Consider the following 10,777-nt stretch of genomic DNA (forward strand, 5'->3'; position numbering starts at 1 on the left):
GACATGAATTAATGCTAAAAACACAATCTCAGAGGGACTGAACTACTAATTGCTGTAAATTTAGACAGTTTTCTTTAATAAAAAGTAGAATCACTGTTACAAAATCACCTATATGACATCAGCCTAAAGCTAGCCATACATGCTTCAAAGTTTGTCCAGGACAGCATTGACCGAATTCATTTTAGATCAGTGTGTGGCCATATCTGTTCAACAAAAGTTGATTGTGTGATTAACTTCTGTTGAAAGGACTTGTTGGATTTTTTTTTTTTAATCAGCAGCTGCAGGTGCCACTGTCAAAATATAATGTCCTGGTAGGGGGTATTCCTCCATCCAACTATTTGTGTGGATGGAGGTATCCGTATGGCCAGCTTTGGACCTCATGCACACTGCTGCTCCTAAACTCACATTTAGGAGCTTATACCTTTTTTTTTTTTGCCTAAGCCCCTAAACGCAACTCAATAAATGCCTATGTGTCCATGTACACACACAGGCTTTTACTAGAGTTTAGGAGCAGCAGAGTTAAGAGCCAGTCAAAGCTCCTCTCCTGAACGCAAAAGAATAGTGTTTTTGGTCATAAAAAACACCAACTGCACCTAAACTCATTGACGCATTTAAGTTAAAATTCTGGCCAATGAAAAAAAGAACACCAAACACTGTTAAACTCGCATTAACTGGTTTAAAAAAAAAAAAAATGCAGCTTAGGTGAGTTTTTAATGCAGATTTTTTACTGTCAGGAGAAACAGTGTTTACAATAAACCAGTGTGCATGAAGCCATAGGTTCCATTTACATTAGTGTGTCTCCAAAGTCACATCATTTCCAGTTTGAATTTGGAGTGCGGCTTTTGATGCGACTTAACACTCAATGGATCTACGTCCCATCAAAAGTCGCACCAAAGTAGTGCAGGCACCTTTTTCAAAGTCACTGCGACTTTAAGTAGCAACCAATTTGAATGGGGGCCATTGAAAAGAATAGGGTTTGACTTGTCATGTCACTTTGATGCCCAAGGTTGCATGACAAATCGCACAAGTGTGAATAGAGCCTACCTATTGCACAATTCAATGTTATAAATCCTCATAGTAGAATGAATATGTGGTGTGCTTCATGTTCCCATGATCTTGTTTTACATATCCAGTATATGTGGATATAACCATCTTCACACATTGATATTGTCAATACGTGTTCTATATAACTGTTCTGTAATTCTTCACGTTATGCAAGTCAGTCAGTGCAGACTGACTATACAGGTCCCTCTCAAAAAATTAGCATATTGTGATAAAGTTCATTATTTTCTGATAAACATTAGACTTTCATATATTTTAGATTCATTACACACAACTGAAGTAGTGCAAGCCTTTTTATTGTTTTAATATTGATGATTTTGGCATACAGCTCATGAAAAACCAAAATTCATATCTCAAAAAATTAGCATATCATGAAAAGGTTCTCTAAACGAGCTATTAACCTAATCATCTGAATCAACTAATTAACTCTAAACACCTGCAAAAGATTCCTGAGGCTTTTAAAAACTCCCAGCCTGGTTCATTACTCAAAACCGCAATCATGGGTAAGACTGCCGACCTGACTGCTGTCCAGAAGGCCATCATTGACACCCTCAAGCAAGAGGGTAAGACACAGAAAGAAATTTCTGAACGAATAGGCTGTTCCCAGAGTGCTGTATCAAGGCACCTCAGTGGGAAGTCTGTGGGAAGGAAAAAGTGTGGCAGAAAACGCTGCACAACGAGAAGAGGTGACCGGACCCTGATGAAGACTGGGGAGAGGGAAATGCCAAAATGCTTGAAGTCCAGTGTCAAGTACCCACAGTCAGTAATGGTCTGGGGTGCCATGTCAGCTGCTGGTGTTGGTCCACTGTGTTTTATCAAGGGCAGGGTCAATGCAGCTAGCTATCAGGAGATTTTGGAGCACTTCATGCTTCCATCTGCTGAAAAGCTTTATGGAGATGAAGATTTCATTTTTCAGCACGACCTGGCACCTGCTCACAGTGCCAAAACCACTGATAAATGGTTTACTGACCATGGTATTACTGTGCTCAATTGGCCTGCCAACTCTCCTGACCTGAACCCCATAGAGAATCTGTGGGATGTTGTGAATAGAAAGTTAAGAGATGCAAGATCCAACACTCTGGATGAGCTCAAGGCCGCTATCGAAGCATCCTGGGCCTCCATAACACCTCAGCAGTGCCACAGGCTGATTGCCTCCATGCCACGCCGCATTGAAGCAGTCATTCCTGCAAAAGGATTCCCGACCAAGTATTGAGTGCATAACTGAACATAATTTTTTGAAGGTTGAATTTTTTTGTATTAAAAACACTTTTCTTTTATTGGTCGGATGAAATATGCTAATTTTTTGAGATAGGAACTTTGGGTTTTCATGAGCTGTATGCCAAAATCATCAATATTAAAACAATAAAAGGTTTGCACTACTTCAGTTGTGTGTAATGAATCTAAAATATATGAAAGTCTAATGTTTATCAGTACATTACAGAAAATAATGAACTTTATCACAATATGCTAATTTTTTTAGAGGGACCTGTACCTACCTTACCAGTGGTCTATAGACAGTTCAGACAAAGTTTAAACAGGAACCTATTGGGATATCACCAAAGCAAAACACTTTTCATTTGCGGAAGAGTGAATCCAAATTACTAGTGGTCCAAACTTGAGATCGCATACAATTTGTCCTATATTTGATCCTCTACCTGAGACATGAGACCCAAAATCATGTCTGTAGTTCCTTGTTTGAAAAGAGGCAGCAGCTTATATCATCTCTCTCTCATGTGACCAGAACTCCTCAGAGTACATCACTGGAAAGTGGATGTCCACAGATAAAATGGATTGCACTCTACTAAAAAAAAAAAAAAACAGACCGGAGTCAGTTGTTGGGAAACAGTCCTACCATTAAAAGGAGTCTTGGCAGCTGATGGCCACCATAACTTACATACTCACATGTCAAGTGTGCAATCTGCAATACAAATATTGTGAGAGCTTAGCTGTGCACTAGGACTAATTTGTGTATAAACCAGAAATGTTCCACAAAGTATATCAATAATCCCTCCAATAATGACACGAAGGTGAGCTGTTGAGATTTTGATCACTCCTGATAGCTTAATTTTCAAAAAGTGCATATTTGCAGGCCTTTACTTATAAAGTATATGTCCAAGTCTATCTTCTGCATTGAAAAACCTGCCATTGGAACACAAGGCCATAGATCTACTAAAACAAAATAATTTCTTACCCATACTTTCCAATTCAAAAGCATCATATAAAGAAATCAAAATACCCAGATTGTAGTATATGATAATTTTTTCACATTCAAAATGCCATAAACACTGTAACACTGTCATTGGGAACACATACATCTACAATACTTTCTGTTGAATATTTACACAAAAAAACACATTTAAACATATTTTTGTGACCATGCCACACTTGAAGCTTTTTACAAGATACAGGGTATTTTCTAATTAAATTAAAACTCTATCTTTATACACATTTATACCATCTATAATACTGACCATAGAGCTCAAAGCCGTCTTTATAAATTAAAGTTTCAGTCACTAGAGAGGTTTGTTGTATTTTACACTAGAGCACAGACTTCTAGTCCTTAAAGTTAGATTCTGGAATGAGCTCTCCTCCATTGTTAATATTTATCTGTTCAGTTAGTTCCTCTTGCATTGCTGGAAAAGCGATCTTTGCCGAAGAATCTATCTTGAACAGGGTATCCATTTTTATGAGAGGGTTGATGTTAAATGATTTTTGAAAGGATTTGGAAGTGAAGTAGTAGACAAAGGGGTCAAAACAACAGTTTGTGGTTGCGATGCAAAGGGTTATGGGGTACATTGTCCTTGCAAATCTCTCAATTGAACAATTTGCTATTGCCTGGGAACGAACCAAAGCATAAAGAAAAAGGATGGAATTGTATGGGACAAAACACACAACAAAAATGGCAATATGAACAACAATCATCTTCAGAACTTTTTCTTTGTTGGTTCCAATCTGGCACAAGGTTGCAGGCTTTCTTAACGTCCTCAGAACTAGTGAGGAGCAAGTCAGGTTCAGCAGTAAGGGAATAATAAACCCAACCACTTCTATAAAAATGGTAATCTTCGACAAATAGGTCTTCCATATGTTTTTGGAGAAGCCTTCAAAACAAGTGGTGCTTGTTGTGGACTTATTGGTGGTGGAGAAAAGTGAAGCAGAGATGCCTCCACTGAGGACTAGGATCCAAACTCCTGCACATACTATAGCAGAATTCTTTCGTGTTCTAATGGTTCGAGACCGAAATGGGTAGACAATGGCCAAGAACCGATCTACGCTGATAAAAGTCAGGAAAAGCATGCTTCCGTAAATGTTAGTCAAAAATGCTGTGCCTGAGATCTTACATAAAGTGTCCCCAAAGGGCCAGTGGCGGTTAAAGTTATAAAATATTTTAAAAGGAAGGGTGAATACAAACAGTAGGTCAGACACAGCAAGATTGGTCATGTAAATAGCAGTTTCATTCTGCATCTTCATTTTGAAGCAGAAGACGCAAAGGGAAGCGCAGTTTGTAATTAACCCCAAGATAAATACCACACTGTAAACAGATCCATAGAGGTTGTATTTAAAGGAGTCATCAATGGAGCAGTTACTATTGTAATTGCTGGAATTTTCCATCCCAGGTCTGGAAGGTTCCACTGAATCCTGTATGAGTTTTAGCAGCATCCATAGAAAACTCTAGGAGCAATAATGCCATTTCATTTTTTTGTGCCGAAGCCTGTAGTCACTTGTAAGTATCTTCATTTCCATTGTGCATATCATTATCCTAAACAGAAACAGAACAAAACTGACAATTAGCTATTTTCTGACAGTCTACAATTCAATACTAAAGAGAACACATTGTTACCAAACAAAGTATTAAGCAAGGAAATGGCTTAACCTTAATCATGCAAAATGTGATTTGGAAAGCAGGATGCTAAATTCAATGGGTAATTAAAGACACACAAGCAGAAATTTCAATTACATAAAAACATTTAGTACACTACTAAACAATTGTACGCTTTATGCAAGATTTCCCGAAGGCCTATTAATATTTTCCATTGTCAGAGAGAAAAAAAAAAAAACATTGGTAATCAAGTGCAGGTTGTCCTAAAATCTGGCCTCTTTGAAAAGTAATGTGTTTATAACTGCAGACAAAGAAAGCCCAGAGCAGCATTAGCCTCAAAACTGCTAATGGTTTTGGTAAAATAGATGATCATTGGGAGTTTAAAAAAAATAACATTTTCACTTTTCTTACTAAATGCAGTGACACAAGGTGAAAATACACTTTGCATGGTTTCCCTTTACAAAAGAGACACTGTGTTAGGTGTGCCAAGCCACTTGAGGCTACTTTTAAATCTACAAATCTCTACATTTAGGGCCCATTCATACCACTTTAGTACATTATTGCATGTGTGTTAACATGCTGTTAATTTGCATATGTTGAATTAAAAAATAAAGTTCATCTTCTATATATAAAAAAAAAAAAAAAAAAAAAAAAAAAAAAAAAAGATAATAGACGTCTTTTTGCAGTAAAAAAAAAAAAAAGTACATTTATTAATTTTTTTTACACTAAAGTGGAGTGCAATGCCAGGATCCTGCAGGTTCTCCGTCAGCTGTCTGTCCATATGGGTTGACCGTTCGTGAACTGCAGGAAGAATCAATGAACTACAAGAATGTTCACCAGCACCCTCACAGTTCATTGAGCACTACAAGACGTTTGCCTCTGCAGCTGAGAGTACTTGTACTTCATTTACTCACAGGAAACTGCAGCTGTGTGGGTGGAGCCCCGCACGGTCATGCGGTTTTCAAATTGGGACAGCAGGTGTGGGGAGAAGATCCCCCGCCTACTGTCACAAAGCAGGGAGTGCTGGCTGCAGGATGTTTGTGTACAGGAGCATGTTACACCCGAAATATAGGTGTAACATGCAACATGCTCTTAAAAGTGAATCTATCCTTTAAGGCAGCCATTTCATTTGAATATTCTGCCTAGTCCACCAGAACCCTCCAACACATGCAGCATTTCCAACAAGGCAGCATAATATATGTTAGTGCGTCGACACTGCGTGATCCTGCCACTCATAAACACAGGTTATATGCGCTGCAGCACATTGTGCATGTTACAGCATTGCAACAGTGTGAATTGGCTCTTAATGCAATCAAAAAAAAATTGGAAGTGGAAGCTGGTAAAAAATGTATAGTCCTTTAAAAATGTAAGCATTGTAATAATTAAAAATGTGCATTCAAAGAAAATACAACAGACTTGCTTTACATTTTCACCATACAGCTCAGTTGCCAAGGACTAGGTATACACGTGTACAACTACAACCCAGTATGACCAGATGGGTGATATAAATAAAATGATAGAAAGCCACAGCAAAATATAATAACAGGGGAACTAAGTTTTTATGGTAATGTGTGATATAAGTAGGGTGTTTAACATGAAACTCTGAAGGCATTTCAGGATAGAAGAACATGAGTTTTGGCACAGCTTTAAAAGATCCTAGCAATTAAAAAGACGTAAGAGGCTCTATTCACTGGCATTACCATATGGGCTGGCTCAGTGTCCTTCATATAATTGAAAGTTGTCTGTCAACATACAAGCAAACAATATAATTTATGGCCAGAAGGGTTCATTTCCCAGACATGCACTTAAGTTGAAATTTTGTGCTAAGTATGGTATGGTAAGCCAACATTAACTGTTGAACTTTTGTCTAGGGCTACTTAAATTGAACTGGTGGGTTCATCTCACCCTTTAAAGTGGCCCCAAAGTGTACAGATCAGGTAGCTCCTCCAGGTTCCTGCTCACATTATTAAATGGTGTTGAGAGCATCTTAGAAACTGTAAATTCCCAGGACTCTGATATGCAAAAATACACAACAGTTTCTAGCCCATCACCTTCCATTCTCAGCATCTGGTCAGCGACCACCAAATGTGAATGGCAGCCTTGGGGATCAATAGGAAGGAGTAGTGGGTGGAAGGAAGCTAGGTAAAGCAAAGTTATGAAGCTAGGGACCAATATTTGCATATTAGAGCACCCAAGGTGGTCTAAAGATGTTCCAAACATGTCAATAGGTACCCAGATAACTGCTCTATAAACCAGAAGACAAAAAGGTTTACCTTTGTCTAGTGCATTTTTATGCTAGAACGTGCAACTAATTACCATAAAAATGAAGGGTTAGTCACCAGTCAGCAAACACAGCTACAGTGAAACAATATTTCTATGTTACAGCCCAATACATGCCCACACCTAAGGCATATATCTGTACATAGGAGCTTAAAACAGGATCCTTATAATGGAACATTTACTGAATGAAGCATACTGACCAAACCCTCCATTACACTTGCCACTTTAGTATCTCTATCTTTTCGAAGGGATACATTTGCAATCTTCCAACCTGATCCATCAAAATTACAGTCAACCTAATACAATCATTATTTCATTTATAAAACAAAACCCAAAAAACTTGTGTAATTAGACAGTTATTTAATGCTAGTTTTCTTTTTTTCCAAGTGTTTTTTACAACCTGGTTTATGAGAGTTGTGTCAAGGGGTGAGGTCAAAGTGAAGTTTCGCCATAAACTTTGTCTAGATCGTTAATTTACATTAGGGTCATGTTATGTGGTCAACTGACCCTAGCATGGTTTTTCCTTATGCTGCAAAGGATATCAGTTGAACAATAGGCAGTCTGAGATGTACACAAACATGGATGCTCATACTGTACTTGTACTCTGCATATATTCTTAGATCAAGTCAAAAAACAAATCATTCAACAGAGTTATTAGAATAAGAATAGAATATTTATTTCTCTGATCCCATTTATGTGGCACTAATCCATTGATGGGGTTCCTCCCACTGAAACCAATAATGGGGCACTAGTTCTCCCACTGAGGCCAATGACGAGGCATTATTCCCCCCCCCCCACCTGAAGCAAGCCATGTGACACATGGCTATTTCTCCCGATGACCCTAACGATAGGGCAATTTTCCTCCCATTGATACCAACGGTGGGGCATTATAACCACCTGCCACTGACCACAGACGCTAGGTTATTTTTTTACTCCCACCGATCGCCCTAGGGCATTTTTATTTATCCAGCAGACCACCAAGGCTGGGGCATAATAAACGTACACTGACCACTGATGTCAGGGTATTTTCTACACTAAATGGCCATAGTTGGGGGGCCCTGTAAAACCTAAAAAACAATAAAACTAGTCCTTTGTTTAAATCTGTGCTAAACATTCATTTATTTTGTCCATACCAGAGAAAACCATCATTACACTCATCTTTAAAAAGGTACTGTAAATAAGGATGAGAGGATATCTGAAACTTCTAAACCACCAATAAAATGAGGTCTTTCAGCTTGGTGCAGAAAAATACAGATAGTATGACTGGGTGAAAATAATCTCATGCCTATTCATACCTTAACACAGGGGCGTAACTACAGGGGTTGCAGGGGTTGCAATCGCTACCGGGCCCCATGCTCCAGGGGGCCCGGTAGCAAACCAGTGGGTGAACTTCCAGGATCGCAAAGGTCACACTTGCGACCGGACCCTGGCATTGCACCACTGTGGGGAGGCCCCAAGATTGCAGGAAGGGGGCCCACAAGATTGCAGGAAGGGGGCCCACTGCAGAACTTGTGAAAGAATCCTGCTGCGGGACCGTAATAAAAGGCCATGCAACGCGTGTAAAGAGCCCCAGGATTAGTGGGAAGAGCCCTGGGCTTGAAGGTAAGGGCCCCGGCCAGGGGTCTGGGGGGCCCTTCATGGTTTCTTGCATCAGGGCCCTGAAGGTTCTAGTTACGCCTCTGCCTTAACAGACCATTATCAATAACCTTTCCATATTTAACTATGCTATGGTATACTTGTTTTTGCCACAAGTAGACAGTCAGCACAAGAACAGTTTGCACCACACCCAGTCTTCTGTATGGGCAATGAAGGAGAAGCAGCATTCTGTTGATGCTATCACTCTGCAATTTCATTCTGTTAACAATGCTGTAGTGCAGGGGTGGGGAACCTACGTACTGGGGGCCGTATAAGGCCCTCAAAGTCATTTGGTCCGGCACCCCGTGCAGCGGAGTCTGTCTCTCAGCTGATCTGTCAGAACAGAGCCAATGCTTCCTGTATAGTTCCGGCTCCGTTCTGACAGTCTGAGTGAGTCACAGGCGGAGTGATATCAAATGCACTCCGCCTGTGACCAATACAGGAAACCTCGCCTCTTCTTCCAGTGCGGCGCCACTGCTAGCCAGCATTTACCGCCAGCAGAACACACAGCAGTACCAGCCAGAGCCAGCAGTACCAGCCAGAGCCAGCAGTACTCACAGCAGTACCAGCCAGAGCCAGCAGTACCAGCCAGAGCCAGCAGTACTCACAGCAGTATAAGCCAGAGCCAGCAGTGCCCACAGCAGTACCAGCCAGCTTACCACCAGCAGTACCAGCCAGCTTACCACCATAAAGTCGACTGCGCTCCCGACTGACCGACACAAACCTGGAAAACCAGTTGCGAGTAGCAACATCATCAATACCAGCTAACATCACACACCTCACCAAAGAGAAGTAGTTGCAGCCATCACATTAGGGGTGAGTTAATTAAATTTTTGACCAAATATAACAGGCACATTTTTAGGTTGATGATTTTGTATGGCCCTTGAATGATTTTATAAATACCCAAATGGCCCTTGGCAGAAAAAAGGTTCCCCACCCCTGCTGTAGTGTCTAATGGTTCACAATGACACACCTACCTCCACCAGAATCTTACTGGGCAGTGGATTACAGAAAGCGAATAGAAATGCAAAACTAGGTGCTCACATTTTTGGTATCTAAAAATAAAATGCATTGTTTTTAAAGGAATTGCTATCTGGAATAAATAGTGGTTTTGTAGATTTCCCAGAGGTTCAGTGGTAAGTGTGTTCAATATGAAGCAATTTTGTGTCTAAAAAGTAAAGGAGTCATGACACTGTACAGTGTTTAGTAACGCTTTACCCTAAAATAAACCACATGCACAATGGTAATGGTCATTAATAACTTGGAACTACGAGCCTTAGTAACCAAAACCATGATTTCTAAAGCATTATTAAACTTAAGTTATACTTTGTCAACCTACAATTCAATGTAAACTACATCTTAACCACTTTACCACCGCCCACAGTAATATTACTGCGGCAAAGTGGCTCGTTATCGTCTGACGACGTAGTACTACGTCGTCAGACACTCCCCCTTCTGGGCGGCGCTTGCGCGCCGCCGGAGGCTCGCTCCCGCTGTTTTCAGTCACAGCGGGAGTCGGGCCAGGGGAGGAGCAGCGGCGATCGCCGCCGCTCTTCCCCCGATCGTCGGGAATCTAGTGTGGAGATCCGCCCGCCTGTGTAAACACAAGCGGGCGGATCTCCATAGTGACAGGGAGTGACAGATCGGACTGTTCAGCATAGCTGGACATCCGATCTGTCCATGACTCACTCATTCCCCTCCCCCCCCCACACGTCAGTAAGCACCAGGCATACATTAACCCCTCCCTCTCCAATAAAATTAACCCCCTCCCTGCCAGTGTCATTTTTACAGTAACAGTGCATATATATAGTACTGATTACTGCAGTAATGTCACTGGTACCCCCAAAAGTGTCAAAAATGTCAGTCAAGGGTCCGATCTGTCCGCCGCAATGTCGCAGTCCCGCAAAAAAAAAAAAAAAAAAAAAAAAAAAATCGCAGATCGCCGCCATTACGCGTTAAAAAAAAAAACACCAAAAATGACAG

At 40.6% G+C, this 10,777-nt stretch overlaps 1 protein-coding gene across 2 annotated transcripts in view; it reads right to left on the reverse strand.

Moving 5' to 3' along the window:
* Nucleotides 1-3,397: 3,397 nt before the first annotated feature.
* LPAR4 (lysophosphatidic acid receptor 4) overlaps nucleotides 3,398-10,777 on the reverse strand; it is a 65,708-nt gene continuing 58,328 nt past the window's right edge. For both annotated transcript variants that reach the window (XM_082263774.1, XM_082263775.1), the window contains exon 2: nucleotides 3,398-4,819. In XM_082263774.1, coding sequence (XP_082119900.1) covers nucleotides 3,616-4,719 — 1,104 coding nt within the window. In that variant the 5' untranslated portion in view covers nucleotides 4,720-4,819 and the 3' untranslated portion in view covers nucleotides 3,398-3,615. The remainder of the gene's footprint in view (nucleotides 4,820-10,777) is intronic.

This window comes from Pelophylax lessonae (genome assembly GCF_965119305.1).
Source record: "Pelophylax lessonae genome assembly, chromosome: 7".
NCBI classification, from domain to species: domain Eukaryota; kingdom Metazoa; phylum Chordata; class Amphibia; order Anura; family Ranidae; genus Pelophylax; species Pelophylax lessonae.